The sequence below is a fragment of the Papaver somniferum genome, chromosome 5 (genome assembly GCF_003573695.1).
Source record: "Papaver somniferum cultivar HN1 chromosome 5, ASM357369v1, whole genome shotgun sequence".
Lineage (NCBI taxonomy): Eukaryota > Viridiplantae > Streptophyta > Magnoliopsida > Ranunculales > Papaveraceae > Papaver > Papaver somniferum.
In genome coordinates, this window is record NC_039362.1 from 206253539 (window position 1) to 206279121 (window position 25583).

At 36.7% G+C, this 25583-nt stretch overlaps 1 protein-coding gene across 1 annotated transcript; it reads left to right on the top strand.

Annotated features, from left to right (window-relative positions):
• Positions 1-751: 751 nt before the first annotated feature.
• Positions 752-5641, top strand: LOC113284428 (putative F-box protein At3g10240). Its single transcript, XM_026533884.1, has 6 exons — positions 752-2218; positions 4102-4161; positions 4315-4431; positions 4533-4577; positions 4915-5013; positions 5208-5641. Exons 1-6 carry the CDS (start codon positions 1022-1024, stop codon positions 5226-5228), a joined length of 1539 nt encoding a protein of 512 aa, XP_026389669.1. The 5' UTR covers positions 752-1021; the 3' UTR covers positions 5229-5641.
• Positions 5642-25583: the final 19942 nt, after the last annotated feature.

Sequence of the window (25583 nt, forward strand, 5' to 3'; positions counted from 1 at the left end):
CTTTGTATTTATTAGGACACCCCATAGCCACTTTTTATATTCATTTATATTCCACATTCAAGTGATTCACTTCTGGGATTGCTATTTAACTCTCTTTTCCACCTTCATACAATCTAAACCCCACATCTGGAGAATAGTGAATCCCGCCTGTACCCACTCTGAATCTAAATCTAAATGTGTGGTTTAGATTGTAGGGAGGTGGAAAAGAGAGAGTTGAATAGCATTTCCGATTAACTTCTTAAGATTGTTTTAAAATATATTCATTCAATCTCTTAATTTTAATCAGAAACTTACATAATTTAAGAATACAAAAAGCCCATCATCTGTTTGGCCAGCTTGACCTGACCTGGTTAATAGAATGGACTTTGGCCCTCAAATATCTGACCTATCCGGCTTGACGCGCTTTTTGGGTAGCTGAATACGAGGCATGTCTGGCCTAGCCAGGTCTGGATTACGAAACCTGCCAGGTTTCCCAGACCCTATATAATGTATTTATAGCGCGTTTGGATACAATTCTGCTTCTGACTTCTATTTTGCTTCACAAAAAGTCGACTTTTCTGCTTTTAGAAGTCGTTCTGAAATTCCACACCCAAACTGACTTCTTGCTTTTGACTTCTAGAAGTCGATATGTATCTAAATGTGCTATTATTAGGACACCCCATAGCCACTTTCTGGGTAGAATAATCATAATCGTTTGGTATTTATTCGGACACCCCATAGCCGCATTCTAGGTAGAATAATCATCCTTTCCTGCAATCCCCCCCAAACAAAGAAGAAACCTTGTTGGACCATAAAATGTTTGGTTAAGGGTTTCGGGCTCCAGTTTTGGAAATTCAAAAGCATGTAAAGAAGATTCGAAGAAGCAAGTAAGAAAACGGGAAAATCAGTGAATCGAAGAAGAGAGGAGCGGATAGGAGGTAAGCTATTAAGTTATTAACCCTCATCTCTATTAACAAAATTCTGCTTAAATCAACACCGCTAATCACCCAAATATCAAACAATTTCTCAGTAGTTTTTCTTCATGATGATGAAAAAGTGCTCTAGGGTTCAGCAGCACAGTGTAATTTATAACCAGGATCTTATAACTAGGGTTTTCTTTAAATTACCAATGGAAAAGGTTTTGGAAGTAAAAGAAGTTTGCAAACCTTGGAGGCAATTTGTGAATGAATCAAGCTATGTGGATGATAATGAATGCGGAGGAAAATTTGGTTTTATTGGGATAGCACAGGATGGTGAGGATGATCAAAAGTATTATTTAAGCCATATTGAGTATGATTATGATGGAATTGATGATAATATTATCAAGAAGAAGAAAGTGAACCATCCAGGGTTTTTCAATTTCGAACCTACCTTAGTAGGGTCAAGAAACGGGCTGGTATGTATTGCTTTACCCTTTTGTCAAGAAGATTTAGATGCAGAATGTGATGATCCTACTTATATTTGTGATCCTATTTATATTTGTAATCCAATTACTAAAGAGTATGCTTTACTGCCAAAATTCAGAGGTGGAGAAGCTGTAAGTGGTGGTTGTATGAATTTTGGATTTGCATTTCATAATGATAAGTATAAAGTTGTTAGAATTTTTTGGGAAGACAAAGAAGAGTTAGGAACTAGTGATGGAGTTGTAGAGATGTTTACTCTAGGAACGGAGAAATGCGAATGGGTTTCATTAGGAAATACTGATTGCTTTTTTTCTGGTAGCTTTCCTAGGGGTGTTTATGCTGATGGTGTATTATATTGGGTCTCATATGGTTCAGAGAGAATTATGGGTCTTGATTTGGATACTAATCAGTTTCATTTGATTTTGTCTCCACCCTTTCAAATCGAAGTTGATCAAGTACAACCGCTGGAGTTAAACCAGAAGTTGTGTCTTCTACGTGAAGATGACCCGGAAGATGGTGGTGAGATTACTGTATGGATGCTCGACGATTTGGTCTGGAAAAAATTGTTTAAGTTTTCTTTAAAAGATTCTGAGGGAAATTTGTTGGATTTGAGTCCATTTATTGTGAATGAAGATCATGAAATATTTGCGTTAGTGAAAAATCATCAAATTTTGTATTGGAATGATAAAAATTTACTCAACTCCTATGACATTCTCAATGATGCGGAGGATACACTTTTCGAAGATGAACAAGATATCAACCATTGTTGCATACCACATGTTCATTCTCTCATTTCCTTGAAGAAACTTCAGCCGAATACTTTAAAATTTCTAGAGGTATTTTCTAACCGAGTTTTTAATTTTCGAATTTTTCTTAAACTTATAAAAGACTTTGAATCTAATTGGTTATGAAATTAAGATTCTGAACTAGAATTGCGTAAAAGAATAGTGGAACTAGGCATAGTTGTGTTTGAATTGTATTTTGGATTTGTTAACTGGAATTGCGTCCATGAAAGTTGTAGTTTGATACTAGAGATGATATTTGTCAGTAAGTTTAGGTTACTCCAGCATTAAACTGTGTGTGCGGTCTGCTAGATAATGTCGTGATTGGCTTTCAAACTAAAATTGGATACTAGAACGGTACTCAAGTTGTTTCATTGTAACACTTTTATGTTGATGCGTTTTTTCAATTGATTTCTCAAGCTTTTTAAGAATTGCATCATTGCAAGTTTTTGAATTGTTCTAGTGATGATATTTATCTTCATTACTCGAGTATTAACTATGTATGACTGGAATTACATCCTTTAAAGTGGTACTTTGGTTCTAGAAATGATGATTGTTAGCAACTTTCATTACTCGGGCATTACACTATGTATGCTGGCTGCTAGATAATTGTTACGAGTAACCACTTCCACGGTGGGTGCTGACATAAATTTAGACTCATTTCCAAGCAGCAATGCAGTAAATTGAAAAGAAAGTATAGTTACTTCTTCATCCTGCTTAGGGGACACTATTTCTGATTGACAGGAATTGCCTTTAGTCACCACAAGAGGTCCTCTTATGTCGACCAATAAACCATCTTTAAACTGTCGGGTAATTGTAAGAAGTCGACCAATAAACCGTTTTTAAACTGTCTGATAGTTGTAAGAAATTTGACTTAAGATAAATACATAGATAGTTGTCAGAATCTATATGATGTTAGTGTTTGATGCCATGTGTTTGGTTTGCAAAACCTTTTTTGCTACTTTACCACCTTTTTTCTTAACTTTACTTTGAAGAATATTACAAGTGAAATCTGATATGTTAATGCTTAGCAATTTTGTGTTGGATGTTCTGCAAGTTGGATCAGCTAAATGGATACGCTTACCTATGTGTTACCTTTGCTAATATAACCTTAATCATACATGGCATACATACACCGGCATGAGAACCAAGGACAATCGAGCTAAGATACATGTAGCTCAGCGTCTGAGCTGGCAATTATCGACCTTAAATCTATGGTTCAAAACATATGTTGTATCCTTCATTTTTTCCATAGCAAAAGTTCCAGAGAACAATGTTGATTAAATTTTTCCAGTCAGCTAGAGCTAGCCCGGCAAATCGACTTTTGCTTCAGCGTCTATATTTTGAATCCTGAATTTTTTTCTTTCTCGGATTTTGTCCTCGATCTTTTTATATGTTCTCCACTAATTACTGAACCATTCAATTGGCGGTTCAATGCATAAGCTTCAACCATCTTTCTTTTACATTCCTTACTCGCAAAATCATGATTCATAACTGAAACAATTTTTTTAATATTATTTAAATCGGTCAATGCTTAAATCTGCAAGTAAGTGTTTCCTGATGGATCCACCCCAGGCTAAATCAATGTGCATGTCAATTCAATAACTAGCTAAGTTTCCGATAATCTCGTCCAGTAAGGAATGTCAATATATCATTGTGCCTTAATACTTGGTGTGTAGCTTTTCAACAACCTACTTGGTCTTCGGTAATCTCGTCCAGTTATACAGTTCACTTTGGTTTGGACACCTAAAAGTGCAGTCCATGGCGCATATATATACATTCAGCTGGCATATCTGTGATCAATCAATTTCGTCAAACATTTCATCTGTTGTAATTGCAACAATTTCCATTTGTTGTTATAACTTATCCTTACTTTAGTGTACACCCTTTTGTAAGAGTTCTCAGTTCCGAGTGCTGAAAGTATCTTATTTTTGCAGCCGATTGAATTGCGGCTGGCAGAGGTTCCTTCCGCCACGAATGTGAAGAAACCTTTTGTGGTAATTTAACTTGCATTCTGTTTTATTTCTGAATTATGGTAGCTATTAAGAACCCATGGGCAGAAAAATTAAGAGAAAAAGAAAAGTAAAGAAGCACTTTTCAGACAAATGTGTAATTATTTGGATTTTGCGAACTAACTCATATTCTCACAGGTAAGGTTAACCCTCACAAATCATCTGAACAAGGAGATGGGCCCCTTCAAAATTTGCTTATCAAGACAGGATCTTCAAGAGGACGAAGCTGTTATGATTCATGGTGCTCAGAATCTGGTATGATATACAATTGCTATTGTCAGAAGTCGATTGGGTTTGGGGAATTTTACAAGCTGCATTTGGGAACTCATGCTTACTTATTTAACAATCTTGTACAGGTAATACAGCAGGTGCAAGCATTCAGCTTGGCGGAAATCAACCTGGTGAGACAACTATATATGATATTTACCTTGTCAGTCTTACGATTTTATAGTAACTGCTCCCAAAAGAGTAGATGAATTACACACTGGCAAAATGGTTTTCTTCTCTCCACAAAATCGAATTTCAAACTGGTGCAGACTTACAAAAAATTAAATGCAAGTAATCCTAAAGCTGCAGAGAAAGCATGTCAAAATAGATTGTTAATATAAACACATTATGTGGAGATGATTATCATGTACCAAAAAAAGGTCGAACCTGCTTCTTTTTTCTTTATTGATTTGATTTCTTTGCCTGTTCTTATGTACTTATCTCAAATGGTCATAAACAATGACGATGCAGAATCTAATTGCTACCAGAGTCGGGTTTCAAAAAATCAGAGGAATAACATTGCTAGACCAGGATGATAACAAGATGTATAACCTTGCACCGGACTTGGAGGTTTGTGGTTTTCGTTATCTTTTTACGTGTATGTGATTTTATTTCTGATTTCAGGCGAGTTCATTAATCATTAAATCATTAGAGTGTGCGTGGTTTTCTAAAGCCAGAACTGACATTATCTCACTTCATTCTGGTTTGAATTACAATTGAACGTATTGTTTGCTCACTGTAAGAAATATTATTTGGTGATACAGATATTTGTGGAATCAGACTGATATTTTAAATCAGTGGATGGATGCATACCCTTGACAAATCGGACTGAGTTGAAGAGAGAGAGTGTCTGAGGATCGGCGATCGACTCAGCTTTTTCTTCTTCAATGTTCTTAGTTTTGAGTGATTTCTACATCATTATTTTGTTTCTTCTTCCAATCATTTCAATGATTGGTGTTAGTTAAGCTTAAATCTTGTCTACACAGACTAAATCGATGTCTGAAACTAATAAAAATCGTCCAGAAACTGAATCTGGATCGAAAATGTTTAACAATAATTTTAGGGTTTCCTCTGGGAATATTGAGTGTATTTGAGAGAGTGAAATATTTCACGAACATCCATCATTATATGTTCCAGATGAGGATATTGATGAAAGTTTAAGTGAATGGCGATTTAGTTTAGTTGGGAGGTTGGATTTTGTCAAATTGAAATTTGCAGTAGCAGAATCATCTTTGAGAAGTCAATGGTAAAGGATTTTTCATTATAAAATTAGCAAATGAAATTGATATGAAATATATTTGGAATGGTTATTGGATAGTCGAATCTCAGGCTCTTAAACTAAGTTTATGGGAACCAAATTTTACCAGGCATTTTTAGGGCGATCCCAAAAGAAGTAGGGGCGATTTTTTTATTCCCAATTCATACACAATGTTAAGGGATGTCCAAAAACGCGGAGAATACGTTAATGCCCTTACATAATCGGAAGCTATTTTTTGCTCGATTGATATATCTCAATCGGAAGGTTCTTAACGTGGTTATACTACCGATTAAGTTCGTTTTTGTGCCAAACGTGTATCTTGGTTGTATAACAATCGGTAGAATAATAACCTCACTAGGTTATCGATCATACTAGCTCCTAAATTCCCAAAATTGGTGATTTTGTCGAAGAAGAAATTTGGGCAACTGTGTAACCAGAAGTCGTATTAACTACCGATTATTCTAGTTCTCAAATTCGAAAAAAATGAGATTTCTGCAAAAACAAAATTTGGGGCAACTGTATAATCGGAAGGGAAAGTACCTTATTTGACTACCGATTATACTAGTTCTCAAATTCGAGAAAATTGAAATTTCGGCAAAAACAAAATTTGGGGAAACTGTATAATCGGAAGGGAAAGTACCTTATTTGACTACCGATTATACAGTTTCCCCTGCAAAATAGAGCCGTTTGAACTCTAAACTCTATATAAGGATTGTATCCTTTTACCCTCCATGGAACACAAATACCTTTAAACTCTCTCCAACATCATCTTCAACATAATGGCACAACCATTCATTAATCCTACGGAGTTCACGATTAAAGAAGATTTATCTTTATGTAGGCGCTATGTTCAATTCTATCCAAGACGAGGAGAAGAAAGTAGGCAAGGAGGCGTAATGAGTATGAGTTATTTGAGGAGAATTCACGAAAAATTCTGTGCCGACACCGGTAACCCAAACAACCGCCACTCCGCTGATCTTTTCTGCCGAGTTGTTTCAATACACAGACACGTCAACGAATTCGTCCATTTAACTTATCTTGTGAATCAATATCGATTGAGGGGTGAAACCAATGATGAGGTTATAGCACGATCTCTCGGGGAATGCCGGAGATGGAAAAGGGGTAAATGATTACATAACGATACAAAAGAGGATGTTTAACACTAGCCACTTAAGCTTGTCGATCCAGCAATTTTTAAGTATTTGCATACTTTTTCTTTAAATAACACCGGGTGTCTAATATTTCTTACTAAAACGAAGTTGACATAATTTTGTGTTTGTTTATGTAGGAGACACTCGTAAAAAGACAGTACTTAGTGGAAAAGGGTAAAGAATTCACTTATGATGGGAGTTATGAATTCCTGAAGTCTGTGGCAATAGTGTGAAGATTGATCGATGGTTACAATCGGAGGTTATTAAGTTATGTAGTCTACCGATTACAGGAAATCAGAAGTTTATTTCATATGTTGTCTACCGATTCTGGGAAAAATTTTCACTCTTTTTTGTCAGAGTTTGTCGGATGTTTTTTGCAAGCTTATTATAGGGGCCTCATGATTTATTAGAGGGGCGGCATTGTGATAGTAATGTCCCTTTAGTTGGTTAGGGGATGTCCTAAAGGGGATGTAAATTGACTAGATTACCCTTTTCACCTTAAATCAACCAAAATCAAATCATTTTTTTTAAACCTAATGAATCAGAAAAAATCAAATCAGTTTTTTTCATCATCTTCTTCATCTTCTCTTCTCCCCCATCAACCTTAACCTCCACTAAAACTGAAAATTTCATCGTCTTCGTTAATCGACGATTCGAAAAATGTTTGGAAAAACCCAGTTAGGGTTTAGTTTATCGTGTTGGATTTAAGTTAATTTTGTATCAAAAATTAAGGTTTTGTATGAAAATTGAAATTGAAATTTCTGGTTGCATGTGAGTTACGGTTGGTAATAACTCAAATACGAACCGTAACTGTAGATTGGGTTGATGTTACGGTTGGTTTTAACTCAAATACCAACCGTAAGTTCTTAGTTTTGAGAAATATGTTCAGTTACGGTTTGTATTTGCATCATATTTATCAACCGTAACTGAGTTACGGTTTGTTACTCAAACAACCATACCAACCGTAAATAGTCCTGTATCTTAAGAATTTATTAAATAATGATTTACGGTTCAAAAGTTAAGTTGACACACCAACCGTAGGGTAGTTACAGTTGGTCTCGATTCATTAGTTACCAACCGTAATTTAGTTACGTTTGTTGTCCAAATTTAATTACCAACCGTAACTGGTTTTACAATTGGATCTTCCCCAAATTTAACCAGTTACGGATGGTATTCGATAACTTACGAACCGTAACTAAGAGTTACGGTTGGTCACGAGCAAAATTGCAACCGTAAGTTCTTCTGAAAATTTAAAAGTTTTGATTTTGTTACGTACTTTAGATAATTTTGAGCGAGAAAAAGCTAATGGGAACTAATTTAGAAGTATACCGGGTCACTGGAATCACTCATTTTGGTTGAGTGAATCAAAATCTAGGGTTTCACATATATCACAAAAGTTTTTCTTTTTCTTCTCCTCTAAACTTTTTTCTTTTTAACTCTAAAAATCTGATTTTGTTTTGATTTTGAGTTAATATAAGTGAAATTAATCATTAACACTAAACTTGATTATCATCACTAAACTAGGTTATCAATAATAAGGGTTAATTTGTCATTTCCATTTTTTTTGATAAGGGACACCTTGAATGATCATGTAATGACCAATTTTGTCCTATTAGAATGCCGCCCCTCTGATAAAACATGCCACCCCTATAATAAGATTGTTATTTAATATGTAATCTGCCGATTCTGGGAAATTTTTTCATTTTTTTGTCAGAGTTCGGTACTTCTTCCTCTGCGTCTTTCTTACATACTTATTATTATTTCCCTCGTGATTATTTTTCTTTCCACTTCGCTCACACGCCATTTCAAACCTAACGTCCTTCACACAAGGGTTCTGAACTACCACACACATATTCTCTTTTGCCTTGTTCACAAGCCATACCTTTGCCTCCTTCTTACTTCCAAATATCTAAATGCGCATATAACAAAACAAAAATAATAAGCATAACCATGTAACATACATGATTGGAAAAATAAAAGATGATTCATGACCATACCAAATCGTTTGCATAGCGTAGGGAAGTATCCGGCCTCAAATAATAATCGTCATTAACCGCTACAATCGCCTACGGACCATAAGAACAAGTTGTTCATTAATAATCAGAAGATAGTTTAGAGACAACACACTCGATTATAGATTAATCGGGTACCATTAGGACACAGACCGATCGATTATAGATTAATCGGTAGCCTATTACGACCATAAGCTACCGATTAATGAAATAGACAAATGAACACTTTTCCTGTAAAGAAAACTTCAATAATCGGAGGTAAAAGTAATTCATAAACAAACGATTATGAAATATCAAGAATCACAAATATTTCATTTTTGGAGAATTTCGTATTTGGGGCGAAGTTTTACAATCAGACGTTTGTGGATGTATAAAACTTCCGATTGTGAGAAATTGAAGCTTTCAATTTGGGGATTTTTTCCATATTCGGCAGATTATTACATCAACAGATATCCGATTTCCAATAATCGGTAGATATGGTACTAAATTAACTACCGAATATATGTCGTTCATGGAATTCAATGCATGCAGAAATCGAATTTTCACGTTCAAAACACACACAAACGCACATAACATGGATAACTTGGGTATTAGAGTTTGATAAAAACATACCTGTACGTTTGATGCATCATTAGCTTCGATCTCGGGTGATTCTCCATATTCTTCCATGAAAGCGTCGTCGTCTAGAGTTTCAGCTCCATTAAAGTTTGGATCATTCAACATATACCCCAAATCGTCATCTCTAAACGGTAGTGAACCTTGAACTTCAACAACTTCACATTCTTCTTCGTACCCATCCATGTTTATGGAAGTTGGAAACAATCGGGAGTTGGCGACATATACCCCTTTTTTTTTTTTTTTCTTCTTCTCTCACTCAATCGGAAGATATCTCACAATGACCCAAAAACAATTTCCAAACACTAATATATAGACCCCAGACTTCCGATTACAGGATTACACTTCCGATTATTTGTATAATCGGGAACTTTATAAGTTGTATATCCTATCGACTATAGCAGATTTCAAAATTCACGAGCCACATGGTTATGCCTGGATCTGTACCCTCTAAACCTATGGAAATTGGCAAAGGTTGGATTTGGGGCTTCGTATAATCGGACGGTAATAAGTAATATATCCTACCGATTAGGCTAGATTTCAAAATTCATTACATGAAGGATTTTTGAAAAAACTCATTTTGGGGCAACTTATAATCGGAAGGTTGTGGAACATATTAAACTTCCGATTACCGCTGCATCCAAAACACGAACCAAGTGGTTGTGGCTGGCTTTGTACAGTCAAAACCTATAGAATTTGGCAAGGGTTCGATTTGGGGCTCCTTATAATCGGTAGGTTGTTAAGCTGTACAAACTTCCGATTATAACAGGTTTCAAAGTTCATTACGTGAAGGATTTTAGAAAAACTCATTTTGGGGCAACTTATAATCAGTAGGTTTTGTAACCTATTTAGTTTCCGATTATGGCTACATCCAAAACTTAAGCCAAGTGGTTATGGTTGGCTCTGCACTCCTCAGAACCTGTAGTTTCCGGAAATCCTACACTACACCCCTCATATGATTTCATTGTTGATCAACTCATTTTTAGGTTTACACTCTTAATTTTATTGATTAATTTTTGAATGTTCTTACAAGAAAGATAAAGAAGTCAAGAATGATCTCTGCTCTGAACTTTCTCTCTCCTATTTACTTGTTTCTTACTCAAAAAAGATCTCTCTCCTCTTCACAACTATAATGACTATTTATAAGGAAATACATAGTGGATGACATCTAATCTGTCCTTTATTTTCGGATATGATTTGCGACATTCTCGCAACCTTACAAATGTTAATTTCGAAAACTCTCTAATCTTCGCAAGACTATCACATCTTTCTCGTGACCTTAGATGACGTCATTTATTCTATCATTTCTGAAATGTTCTGCGACGCTGTTATGCTGTGTCCATTGATAATTTCGCTGAACATTGTTTGCGAGATTCTGATCCTACATCTTGCCTCTTCTCATATCTTCTCTGCAAAGTAGAGAATGATGTGAGAAATGCCGCAGCTGCTTATCTTTTCATATTCCACATTTATCACTACTCTCTCTTCCATTTATTTCTTGACACGTCTTCTGTAACCGCTACTTTTCAACCGCTCACGTCTCTTCGTCTTAATGGTGTTTATTTCTTCGAGTAAAAAATTTCTTTATACTCTTCTTACCCCCCCTTTTCCACTTTTCTTTTCTTTCTCTTCTATTTTTATTCTCTCATCTCTGCAACTCTGTTATTCTTCTTCTGCAAATTCTGCTGCTGTAATTTTTTCTTCCTTCAATCTTTTACTTTCTATACATTCCCATACTCTATATTCAAACATGGCTCCAAGTGGTCATAGATATGAGAATTTACAAGATGTCCAAAAAGATCTTGCTGATAAAGGTTTCACACTCTCCACCATTCCTGGTGAGAATGCCAAATCAATTCTTTCTGTCAAGCTTTTCTCTGATCAAATTGTGATGATCAATCAATCATAATTTCGCTAGGTCAGATTCTCGCAGGTCTCCCTATTCCTCTTTATAACCCAGATCTTCCTTTATTTTATGAAATTCTCGCTCATTCGGGATTTTCGCGAGCCATCTTCCAACTAAGTGGGGACTGCATCCGTCTGATGCTAGAGTTCGCTAATCGTGGCTGGTAGAGGATCTCTTTACTCAAAAAGAACTTAGGGATCCAAAATTCGCAAACCTAGAGATAGTTGCTGAGAAGTATACAGTGGCGAATTTCTTTGAAACTACGAACTTATCTCCATGAAGAAAGAGAATACTCGCTGGGGTATTCGATTAAAAGGAAAGATAACATTGATGAAGCCAAAATTCTTATGCAAGATATTGACTGGCATTCTGGTAAAAACACAACTCCTCGCCAATCCAAAGATGATAAATGGTGTGTTTTTCCTTTAATGCTAAAGGGACCCTACATTGCTGGATCAAACGTTCTTCCTGCGAATCTCGCTGCATATCAACCTTGGGTTTTCTCTTGGCCCGAGAAGGAGAAAGAGGTATGTTTCTCCCTTTAACTCATTTTATTTTTTATATTATTTTTACTATTCTGTTCGCTAACTCTTGCGACATTCCGCAGATCCAAAAACTAAAGATAGTTATAACAGGACTGGGAAATCTAGTACTCTGTTAGCTCTTCGCTCATACAGATGAGGTAAGAAATTTTCTCTTATGACTTTAAATAGTACTGTTACTTCCATGCTTCCATTTCTTTTTCTATCTGTGTGTGAAGATTATTGCTGAAGTAGAAGAATCTGCTGATGCTGCGAAGATTGGTGATAAAGGTAAAGGTGCTCTTCGCAGGGAAAAATCAACTGGTCCTCCTCCAAAGAAAAAAAGTTCGTTCTTCTTCTCCTTCAAATGTTCTCCTAACGAAATTCGAAAGTGACAAGGGTGATGAGGATAACGATGATCTTGCTGCAACTGAAGATTCTCCACCTGAATCTTCTATGGCTAAGCTTTCTGGCCTCTTTTCTGATTCTCTACAAGGAATGGGAGATAGCCAATTCGCAAATACCTGCAAAGCTCTCGCTACCCTACTTTGATGTCCCTTTACTATGGTGATAGCTCTCTTCGTGGAGTTTCTAGATCAGTGACTCCCGACTTCTTGCATTCTCTCAATAGTCTGGTATACTTTTATCTTTTACTTCTTCATTGTTATAACTCAAAATCTCTTTCTATATTAATATTTTTTATATCTTTTCGCAGGCTGGAAAAGCTTCTTTTGTGTTGCCTCAGATCTAGAGAGAAGACGCGAAAATCTTGAAAAGAAGAATCTTCAATTTCGCAAAAAGAATGAAGAATTGGAAGCTGAAGTTAAAGGTCTTCGCGAGAAAAATAGACAATTAGAAATTGATTCTTCCTCGTATAAGAACAAAATTTCTAGTCTTCAACAAGCTAATAATCAGCTTTACGGTATGTTACTTTTCTCTTTATTCATTCATCCTGTTGTTTTATCTTATTTAAATGATCCTTTTTGCAGACATTTATGGTCTTTCTGATGAAGCTACCCTTCTTCGCTCATTTCCTAATGCCTTGGATAATGATACCCTTCTTGAACGTCTTAACAATTCCTTAAATAGCTTCTCAAATGATAGAATTTCATCTCTTTCTCTAAATGAACTTAGATCGAAATTTCGCCTCTTAGAAATTGATCATAGATCCAGTTTAGGCTTAGCCAACAGATTTAAGCGTCTCCTTATTGATTCCAAAGAGAAAACCAATGAGTTAAGAACCAAAATTAGCGGTCTCATAGATGATAAGGATCGTATCTCTGATCAAGGTGCCAAGGCTTTGGCGAAATTCCAAGAGGCTCTCCTTGAAGTTCAACTTGAGATGAAGCTAACCGCAAGAATATTGAACTCTGCGAAAGGGAAAATCAAATTCGTTCTCGTCTTCTCATAAGTAGTGAGGATGAATTTGTCTGGGCTGCGAAAATTTTAGATGATGCTAGAAAAGATTTAGGCGTAAATGTTAGTCTCCAAGTTGAACATACAGCCTTGATTAGAGACATGATTTCTGACAGAGAAGGTTGCTAATTGCTCTTCTTTACTAATCTTTTGCTTCTTATGAATTTTCATCAAGTTAATAATTGGTTGTCTTTTGTTCGCAGATTCTGAAAATAATATCGTGAAAAGATTGAAGAACTTGAAGCTGAAAAGGAGGAACTCGCAAAGAATCTTTCTTCTCGCAACGACAAGTATTCTAGATTGAAGAATCAAATCAAATCACTTGAGAATTTTAAGAATGACGCTATGCATTTTCGCAATCAAACCATCCAATGGTTTGTGATGATCATAATATCCCACATTCTGATTATCCTTGTCTTTTAGAAGAAATCCCACAGAATACTCCCAGTTTGATTATCTCTGATAGCGAAGCTGACGATGAAGAATCTGATAGTGAAAGTTCTGATGGTGATGAAGATTCTGACGCAGATGAAGAAGGAAAAGTCTGATGAAGATAATGAAGGATTAACCAAGAAATAGTCTTTATTTTTTTTGATTCTTTGTAATACTTGTACATTTATTTCTTCTTTCTGTATATTTGTGTTTCTTTCATTTTGACCTGCGTAAATTAAAACAATTCTTCTTTGCAATACAGTTAATCAATATAATCATTAATTCTTGAATTTTTGAGTAAATCTCTCATATGGAGACAAATAACATTTTCTAATTTCATACATTCCCATACTTGCCTCTGTTATTTGAATCCAAATGAGAGATTTCATAAATTTTCTTATTGTATAATTTCGCAACCTTTTGCGAAGTGAATTTTGTTTCTTTTCAAAATCTCATTCCTGTGTGGTCTTATTTTTCCTTCCTAATTAAAGGTCTTATTATGCCACCTCTTGTCATTGCGACAAAATCGCAGGACGTCCTTGCACTTTCATGCAAAAACCCATTGATCTTGCCTTAACTTTTTCTTTTGTATTATGGCCTCTTCAGGAATGTTGCGACAATATGACAGGCCTAAATATTCTTGCGAAAATAAATCCCCATGACATTGCCGTCTTGCGACGAAATCGCAGGACGTCTTCGCACTTTCATGCGAAAACCCATTGATCTCGTCTTATCTTTTTCTTTTGTATTATTGCCTCTTCAGGATTGTTGCACAAATATGACAAGCCTTAATATCCTTGCGAATAAAAATCCTTATGACATTTGCGTCTTAAGACACTTATCAGCTCCCTAATAGAGGGTGCCTTATCTCCCCCCTGGTCGCCCCTTCAAGGAGGCGTACTTCTACCATACAAGGTTAGCTCCTCCCATCCAGTCTTAACAACAACCAGTTGTTTTCGCAGCCTCTTATCCCTTTTACCTATAGGATTTATGGTTACGAGACAACACCCTAAGTGGGGTTTTCTTCAGGCCGAGTGAAGTATAAGCCAAGACTTGTCAAGAATGGAAAGGTACGCTTCAAACGTCCCTGGCACTCTTGACTCAACCGTGTACCTCGGCCCTTGATCAGATCTGCACTCCTTGGGAGAGTCCTTATTACCTTAGTCGCCCAACCTAAGTCATATGCTTAAGTTGAGAATCCAAGGTGCCTCTCCCGGATGGGCTTCATTGACCCCAAATCTCCATGACTCAGGTTCCGGTGGCGGTGTAGCCTTTCCCTGATCATGCAATAGGTACCCCCTTATATGACGTACTTTAGGTCTTACATTTGCCTCTTGCGAAATTGTATTCGCGAACTAGGGTGTACGCCATAAAGGTTCGCCTCTTTCTCTTTTGTCATTCTTCTCTGATTATTTTCTGTAAAATTCATTATCTCTGCGAGAGTCTCGCAAATCATATATTGTATCTGAATTTCGCAATCTCAATTTTGTTGTTCAATCAAATGTATTTTTGAGAATTTTACTTATTGCGAGATTATCGCAACAACTTAATCATTCATACATTTCTTGTTTTTATTACCTTTTCCATCCTCTGCTTCTTTATTATTTTCTGCTACTGCTTCCTTGGTAGTGGTATGTTCATCCTTTTTATTCTGAGCTAGCATTAATTTCGCAACATCTCTTCTCCTTTCTTTTCGATTGTATCCACCATCAACCTCTCACTTCTTTGTACATCTTTGATTTTTGTCGCCAGTTTTCCTTCTTGTTTGCTCTTCCTTCGCAAGATTCTATCTCAGTTTCGTAACATCTTTCCTTCAACCCAATCTCCCTTTATGATTCCTACACCATTGGGGTGAGGGAATTTGATGCATTGGTGGAAAGTTGAAGCTACACCTAGAATCCCATGTAGCCAAGGTCGACCAATTAATGCATTGTAGGGTGATTCTACATCAACGACACAGAATGAGATTTCAGAAGATATTCCCTTCAATGGAATTTGCATAGTAACCTCCCCTTTAGGCTTGTTAGCAGTACCATTAAAACCATATATCTTATATGTTGATGGTATAAGATCATCATCTCTTCCACCCATGGTTTTTAAGTATGATAAAATAAGATGTTCACAGAGCTTCCAGTATCGACTAGAATTCTATTGATTGCCCATGAATCTTCAGCTTCATCATCCTCATCTTCTTTCGGTTTTGGATTAATTTCTAATTTTATTACCAATGGATTGTCATGCACCTCTTCTCCTTCGGGAATTTCTTCTGCGTAAAAGAAATGATCTGTTTCTGCCATTCCTCTAGTGGCGAGATTTTCGCAATATTCATAATTTCTCTTCCATTATTATCTCTTGCGAACACTCTACTCAAAACATTATCATGAAAATCTTCAATTGTCTTATATGAATGTACGATAGAGTGACAGAATATATTTTTTTCTTTTGAACCAACTTCTATGAAGAATGTTTCTTTCCTTTTCATCGTATTCACTTTGTGATGTTCTGGCGGTGGTGGTAATGGTTGAGATTGCGGATGCCCTACCAGAAAGTCGTTTAGTTTTCCTTGATCTATCATTCTCAAAATAATTCTCTTTACATTTCTGCAATCGTTTGTGGTATGTCCATGAAAATGATGATAAGAACAAAATTCATGACTTCTGTGGTTTGGAGGTGGTTCCGTTCCCATGTTCCATGGTGTTGGTATATTCTCCATCAAAATTATAGCTTCCCATATCTTCTCCACACTTTCATTTAGAGGTGGCATCTTGATTTCTTCTCATATTACCTTGTGACCTCCTTGTCCTCTATTAAAGTTTGGTCTTTGACCTCCATAAGTTTCTTGCGGTTGATCGAGTCTTTGAATCTTGTTATTTCCTCCACGATTGTAGAAATTTCTTTCTCTTTCATACTCTTCTTGATGTCGGCTCCCCATACCTACCCATTTCTGCTGATTGTTACTTGTCACCTTTTCTTGTTGTACTTGCGAAGTATTCGCCACTGTGTTTATTAGCTTGGGTAATAAGCTTGCATTCGCTGTTTGTGAGCTGGTGTTCGCAACTGGATATGATTCCATTTCATTTTGTCTTTCCTCTAGAGCAATGTATTCTTATTGAAGTTCTCACAATTCAGTCATTGTAATCGTATTCTTGACTCTGAAAATTTGGACATACAACAGGTTTGTTGCAAACATAACATTGATAAATGATAATATGAGATATCTCTCATCTACACGACCAGCCATTTCTCTACACATAGTTCTCCATCTTTTAGTCAAGTGTTTCAAACTTTCGCCAATCCTTTGTTTTAATACAAAGACATCTTCTATACCAGGTCGTGAGGAATTATTACTTATATATGCTCCCAAGAATGTGGTCTGCAGATGATTGAAGGAGGTTATTGTATTCTTTGGTAAACCTTCAAACCATATTAACAATTCTCCTGTTAAGCTGGATGCGAAATATTTGCACAATACCGCATCATGATTTTCCCATTGTAAAAGGCACCTCACATAAGATTTAATGTGCTTAATTGCACAAGTTGTTCCATCAAAAATGCTGGTTAATGCGGGAAAATTGCATTTCGGTGGTATTCCTCCTAATTGTACTTCCCTTGTAAATGGAGTTTTCGCAGCTTCTTCTATTGTTTCATCCAATTGTCTTCTACCTACTTCTCCTATGTTATTTAGCATTCCTCTCATTTCTTCTAATTCTTTCAAGATTTCTTTATTTACACCTGAATCTTGACCCATTGGACTCTTTAATTTTGCTTCTCTTCTTCTGCGTTCACGTCTATCTTCTCTTGCGAAATTTTGTATCTCTTCTTCATTATCCTCATCTCGTCTTCTTCTGCGATTCTCTTCCTCATCCCTATCTTGAATTCGCAAATGATGATGTCGTTAATTTTCCCCTCCATAATTTTGTTCATTTCTTATCAATTCAATTCGCTGTCTTTCAGCCATTCTCTTTACTCTATCATACTCCTCATTGAGATTATCGTTATTCCGGTTTTGTATACGCCTTCTTTCTCGATTGTCATGATTGTTCTGGAGAATTGTCTCCTGAATCTCTTGTTCTTCCATTTCCGCTCTCAATCTTTCACGTTCGCAGATTAAACGTGCTTGATCAGCATTATGTCTTTCAATTTCTTCTTCAATTGTCTGTTGATTTCTTTGAGTTTCTCTCACATGTAAATTTTTTTTTCCTTCCTATTGATTTCCTTCGCCATCTTGGTTATTTTGTCTCTGATTTTTCCCGTTCTCTTGATTTCCTCCAATTTTCCCATCATTCAAAAGTTTCATTTTGTGGAATGTAACGATCATCAGTTCTTTCTCTATTTTCGCGATATTCTTCATTAGGATTTGATATTTCTTCTTGAATATTGTTTCCAATATTGATTGTGGGTGAATTTCGCCTCATTTCTCTTCTAGTCGATCTTGAATATGATTTTGTAATACTTCTCGATCTTCTATTCTGCAGTCTTATATTCTCCATCCTTAATTCGTGATTTTGCCTTGTTAAATTCGCACGTTCTTCTGCCTCAGCTCTTATTTCTTCATGTATTCTTCGCCTCAATGATTCTAACGCTCCAATTTCATCACCTCCATGAATTATTCCTTCATCTGCTTCTTGATTTCTCTCTTCCTGTTGATGAGTGCTAAAAAGTGCATATTTCTATATCTTTTTGTTGGCAATTAACTCATCTTTTGTGCATTAATTCTACATTTTATTCCATATTCTGTATTTTCTTTGTTTTCAAGAATAAATATTTTTATTAATTAATTTTGCATTTTTAGGTAATAAATAAAGTTTGGATGAATTGCGGAGCGGAAAAGAGCAGAAAAGTGGTGGAAGCCAAGAGGAATCACACAAGGAAGCCGCGAAGAATGTTGTGCGCAAGACCAAAAGGCTAGAACTGGGCTTGAAGAGGAAGAATTTTCCTTAAAGAAGATATGGGCTTGGCATACCCAAGGCCCAAAACCCTCACCCAAACCCATTTCCAATATCCATAGCCCACTTCTCCTGTAGCCGTCAGATTGGATCATCTCAGCATCCTATGGTCGCCTCATCGTCGCTCATCAAAATCTGAAGATCCTGTTTCACACTACAACACCTAACTCTAATCTGCGCCGTTAATTTTGATGTATTATTCATCCAACGGTCGCTACAAGCTCCCTTCTATCTCGCCGTCAGATTGATCTATCAATTCCACATCCAACGGCTGAGCTTCTCAAATCATCCAATTTGCTACAACCGCCCAACACCCGAGCACCTAACACCTATACCCGTCAACCAAACACTTCCCTCCTTCTTCTCCATCGACTTCACCTCCCTCACCCCCGTCTGCAACAGCCTCACCTTCACCACCAACTCTGCCAACTCCACTTCCTCAACCACCAAAAGCCATCATGGCTATCCCTCACCGAAACCCATCATTCCCCTAAACTTCTAGCCATCTATTCTCTCGATTTCTTCCCTGATTTCTCTCTGAAACCCTAGGTAAGAAATCAATAGAAAAGGTCGAGTTAGAAAATCAATTGGAAGGCATGGAGAGGAGCAGGAGAGTCAGAAGAAGAATGGGTCGAAGACAAACTCGTCAAATCACATCAATATGGGTAAGAATTACCAAACCCTAAATTTTCTGATTTGGGGGAATTTATTAAAGAACCCTAATGTTCTGTTAGGGAGAGCATTAGAGAAGATACGAGTCTGTTTTGTACTGTCAAATTAGGTAGAAATAATTTACCTAATTTCTGTTTAAATTGGGGATATTTTTGGGGAAGAAACCTAATTTTGTAATTTGGGGGAAAACCCTAATTGGGTTTCTGGGTATAAATAGAGGGGTGTGTGGGTGTTGTAAATATGCCTGGACTAGCCAGTGCACCACCAAGAGGACTGGACTAGCCAGTTCCTCAATTGTTCATGTTCTGTTTTTGCTTCACTTTCAAATTCAGTTTTATTTTCACATATTCATCATGTTTTAATTTATCACTTGCTAAGGCTCAGATGAAGCCTAGTGCACTGTTGAATGATGTATTGCTAGGATAGTTATCTTGATGCCTGTTTTGCTTGAGCAATGGGAAGTAATCAGTGCTCTGGTATGCCTGTGATTGACTGTGCTGTCAAAAGACAGTCAATACTAGGGGCATATCAGTAAGCAAGCTGATTTTCCTCCCATTCTAATATATGCTCAAGGTCTTCAACTCAACCTAGAATTGCATTGCTTGATTAGGTCACATGGTGGATTCGAAGCCTTAGTACCCATATTGCATTGCTTTACTTTCTGTCACTATTTCAGTCACATACCAAAACAGCTCAGTTCTGTTTCAACACAACACAAAAATATTTTTTTTTGTCAGAAATCTCTAGGAAAACAACAATAGCTCCCTCCAAGTCCCTGTGGACGAACCCCTGCTTATTCACTTTCTACTTTAGATCCTGTATACTTGCAGGTGTAAATATAACCATAGTTTTAGGTTTAATTCCTTAGCTATCAAGTTTTTGGCGCCGCTGCCGGGGACTTGGTGCTGTGTTGTTGAAGTTTTTCTTGCATCTTATCCCCAACTGCATCTGTTGTTAGCATTAGTTGTAACTTGCATATCTTGCATATTGCATTTACATCATTTTTATATTGCATTCCTGCATCTTTGATTTACTGCTTTGACTTACTGTTTTGAATGTTGTTGAGTTCACCAGGTACCATCTTCTGGTGCTGCTGAACTGTGTTGCTGCTGCTGCCTGTTGCTGCTGCTGTTGCCAACTACTGCTGTGATGCTCTGCTGCGCTTGCTGCTGCTCTGCTGCGCTTGCTGCTGCTGGTGCTGAGCCTCTGGTGCTCTTCCTGTTGCTGCTGCCAGCCTCTGCTGCTGCCAAGACTGCTGTTGTTGCTGCTCCCTGCTGCTGCTGCTGAGTCCCTGCTGAAGCTGCTGCAGCTGGTGTAAGATAAAGCCCAACTGGGCTTGTGAAGTGAACTGATTTGAACCAAGCCCAACTGGGCCTTGAGTGTTGAAGCCAAAGCTTAGGATGAACCAAAGCCCAACTGGGCTTTTGCAACCTAACTGAGCAGCTGGGCTGTGCTTAAGCAAGTAAGCCTAAACCCATTAAGAGAACCCAACCTGTGGGCTTCCATTTTTCATTTGTGGGCTTGTAATAATTTTTTCCATTTTTCTGTTGGGCTTGTAATCTTAATTACTTGTGGGCTTGTTTGTTTAATTGCTTGTGGGCTTGTGGTATTAGATTGATTTGGGCCTGTAGTTTTAAATTAGAAAAACTGAACTTTTAAAAGCCCAACTGGGCCTCAGACCAAACAAGCAACAGTTGGGCTATTTCAAAAGCTACATTGGGCTTCAGTTTGCATACACATTGTGGGCTTAGTTCACCTTCCCTTGGCAAAGCAATTTCTCCCACCAATGTGGGCTTGCTCCCAACACTAAAACCAAAATTTTTGCTCCCAATTAAAAACCAAATTTTTCCACCTCTTTAAAACCAAATACCCCCAAACCTCTTCAAATTTGCTCCCATCAAAACCAAAAGCTCCCAAATGGGCTTTGTCTTCAAAGTCTAAAACCAAAGTTTTTTAAACCCATAAAAACCAAATGTTACCCATAAAAACCAAAGTTTTCCCAAAAATCCAAACCCATTAAAAACCAAATTTTGGGCTTTGTAACATAGTTACTTAGCTTTTGAGCCAAATCATGTCTGGATCTTGGTCTATAGTTGGGGAATACAACAAATCCCTTAGAGAACTTGCGTATGGACATACTCCACGTTATGAACCTCCCATAGACCATGATGTCAATAGTTATAGGAATTATTATGGACATTTTCAAAGTCCCGAGCCTCAATACATGAACCCTAATGACTATTCACACATGCATCATTCATCACAACGTGAAAATGAACATTTTGCTAGTGCCTCACTCACACAATCATCACTGATCGATCAATTAAAAGCTCGAATCACAGCTTTAGAAATGCAATCACATGAGGAATCTGTCACACCTAATTTTCTTAGGCAACCTGAAATCTATGCATGTCCCGCATGTGGTAGTTTAGACCACCCTGTTGAGAATTGTCATATTTTGCATAATTTTAGGCAATCTAGAGAAAATCCAAGGTATGAAATGCCCATAAATTGTGAGAATGGTAGTCATTGGGACCATAATCAATCCTTTGAGGGTTGCGATCAATATTTTGTAAACCCTAATGACCATGCACACATGTACCATTCACCACAATTTGAACATGAAGAATTTTGTACTCCCATGAATTTAGACTCCACCACAGAAGCTTTAAGACTCAGTAAGCAAAACTTTGATAGATCTACATCATGAATTCATGCATATTTAGATCAGATTTTGCTTCACCTACAAAAGGAGGAAATTCATGAGGAAATGTATGTTGTCCCTAATGAAGTGTCTAGTCTCATTCATGTAAATGATGTTGAATATGAACCTAATTTAGAGGAACATGAATCGACTAATGACACCACAACTGTTAATGAGGACCAATATGCATGCTACCATGATGATGATTATGATGATTATGATGATATGTTAGAAGAACATGAAAATATTGTGGAACCTGTTGGTTCAATAACATATGGATTCTCGCCCTCGACCTTCATGAATGTTGTTTTTTCTAATACTCATTGTAATTCATATGATTTTGATATTGACATGGGATTCGTACAATTATTCTTTGAAGATGAGCATGACATAAGAATAGTTGAATCTTCTGTAGACACTAATGCTAATATGCATGAAAATATATTTGATGTGTCTGATTCTCTACCTAGGTCACATTGTGATATTTCTCCTGATTTTCCGATGCATGAGAACAAATTTGTTGATGATGTTGATGACTCTGATTGTGATCTTGCCAATTTGTTTGATGATTGTGAGCATGTTGTGACACGTGTAGAAGACTTAGGAGATGTTGAGGTGATTAGTAATGATGTGCCTATCGTCCTACATAAGTCACAATCTGATGGCCTTCCACCCAACCTAGATTTGGTTTGTACCCATATTGTCAAACCGACTTTTCTGAGAGTCCCTAATCTAGGTTTGGAACTGTGTGCTTCCCAAGTCCTCTTGGACTATTTTGCATCTAAGAATAATATCTTTGAGGAGCCACAGTTGGATTCACTTTGAGTTAGACCTTGTACATGATGAACCCCCAAAACTGCGAGATTTTGTTTCCAAAATTTTATCCATTGAAAAATCCAGGTTTGGGGGTAGCTCATTTTGTTTCACAGTTTCACTTGCGTTTCTTTCCTGTTATATTTGTGTGAAGCTGTTGAAACCTCTACACTTTGTCTTTTGGGTTGATCCTCAACTCTTTAGATTGTTAGTGTATGGTGAATTTTTGTATATAATCCAGTAGATAAAATTTCTTAAAAACCTTTTTTTTCCTTTTGTATATATTTTGCTAATCCAATATGATCTCGGCTGACATATGTTGGATTCTTGCCTTGAATAACGGAGTTCTAATATTGCTTTCGCCGAAATCGGGTATTCTCTTTCCTTTTTCTCTACTCAACATGATCCTCTTCATATGTTGTATTATAATTTTGTTCATATTTTGAAACATTGAGGACAATGTTTAGTTTAGGTTTGGGGGTGAAAAGTAGATACTTTGATAATATACCATAATTGAAAACAAGAACTCCTTCTTTTTGAAAAAAATGAAAAATGAAAATAAAAAATAAAAAATTGAAAAAAAAAATAAAAATGGAGCTCATTTACCTTGAAATGTTGACTCTTGTGCAAATATGTAATTATTAGGAGTCTTAGTCTAGATATTTAGGCACCCTGATTCTAGCACAATTCACATAGTGATAAGAAATTTGCACGCGCACGATCTACCAATACATGTATAGCCTCGATCTTCAAGGTGTTTGATAGGAAGTCACGATTGCCAATCACTTTAGAATACTGAACGAAACTTGACTAGCTTGTTCTTTGGTTGGTTGGGATAGAAGGTGAAGGTTACATTAAGAAAAACAACCATCGAATTTAAGTGGGTGCATCAAAAAGGGCTACCTCTTGCAAAGTGTCATGTAATTTTTTGTTTCCTTTTGTATATGTATCAAAAGTGTCTCCTTATAAAAAAAAAAAAAAAAAAAAATGGAGCTCATTTACCTTGAAATGTTGACTCTTGTGCAAATATGTAATTATTAGGAGTCTTAGTCTAGATATTTAGGCACCCTGATTCTAGCACAATTCACATAGTGATAAGAAATTTGCACGCGCACGATCTACCAATACATGTATAGCCTCGATCTTCAAGGTGTTTGATAGGAAATCACGATTGCCAATCACTTTAGAATACTGAACGAAACTTGACTAGCTTGTTCTTTGGTTGGTTGGGATAGAAGGTGGAGGTTACATTAAGAAAAACAACCATCGAATTTAAGTGGGTGCATCAAAAAGGGCTACCTCTTGCAAAGTGTCATGTAATTTTTTGTTTCCTTTTGTATATGTATCAAAAGTGTCTCCTTATCAAAAAAAAAAAAAAAAAAAAAAAAAAGATGTATATTTTCAGAAAAAAAAAAAAAATCAAAAAAAAAAAAAAAGAATGCAAAAAATGAAAAAATCAATCAAGTATTTATCAATTCCATCCTCTCTTGTTCCAAAAATAAAAGAGAGTAGTCAATGTAAATAAGAGTCATGTAAATAGTCATTTTGTTGTTTCATTGTAATAAGCAAGGAGGGTGTATGCCATTGATGTACAACGCGAGTAATTGTGAAATACCTCCAACTCATTCACAATTCTCGTAAAGTCCGGACAGCTAGCTAGATTTCGACCTTGGTTCTTAGCCTGAGAAACTATCTCTTGGTGATTAGTAGTCATAACATCCGATCTTTCTTTACACATGTGTAGATACACTTTACACTCTTATCACATGTCTTTATTTGTTATCAGTGCTAGGATTGTGCCTTGGATAGCTAGATTGACATCTCCATTTTGCTGTGAGCTTAAACTGACTTGCACATGTCACATTTGATGGAATCTGAGCTTATATTTTGACCTAGAACTTTGTAGGTACGTTCTAAGCAAGCCTTCACGAGACTTCACTCGTCCACTAGGGACACTTAGTGGTTTAAAAGGATTAGTGCATACGCTAAATGCATTCGAGAGACCAGCGACAGTGGTATAGGTAGGATTTCCTTAGTTTTGTTTTACTCGAGGACAAGTAAAATTCAGGTTTGGGGGTATTTGATGAGTGCTAAAAAGTGCATATTTTTATATCTTTTTGTTGGCAATTAACTCATCTTTTGTGCATTAATTCTACATTTTATCCCATATTCTGTATTTTCTTTGTTTTCAAGAATAAATATTTTTATTAATTAATTTTGCATTTTTAGGTAATAAATAAAGTTTGGATGAATTGCGGAGCGGAAAAGAGCAGAAAAGTGGTGGAAGCCAAGAGGAATCACACAAGGAAGCCGCGAAGAATGTTGTGCGCAAGACCAAAAGGCTAGAACTGGGCTTGAAGAGGAAGAATTGTCCTTAAAGAAGATATGGGCTTGGCATACCCAAGGCCCAAAACCCTCACCCAAACCCATTTCCAATATCCATAGCCCACTTCTCCTGTAGCCGTCAGATTGGATCATCTCAGCATCCTATGGTCGCCTCATCGTCGCTCATCAAAATCTGAAGATCCTGTTTCACACTACAACACCTAACTCTAATCTGCGCCGTTAATTTTGATGTATTATTCATCCAACGGTCGCTACAAGCTCCCTTCTATCTCGCCGTCAGATTGATCTATCAATTCCACATCCAACGGCTGAGCTTCTCAAATCATCCAATTTGCTACAACCGCCCAA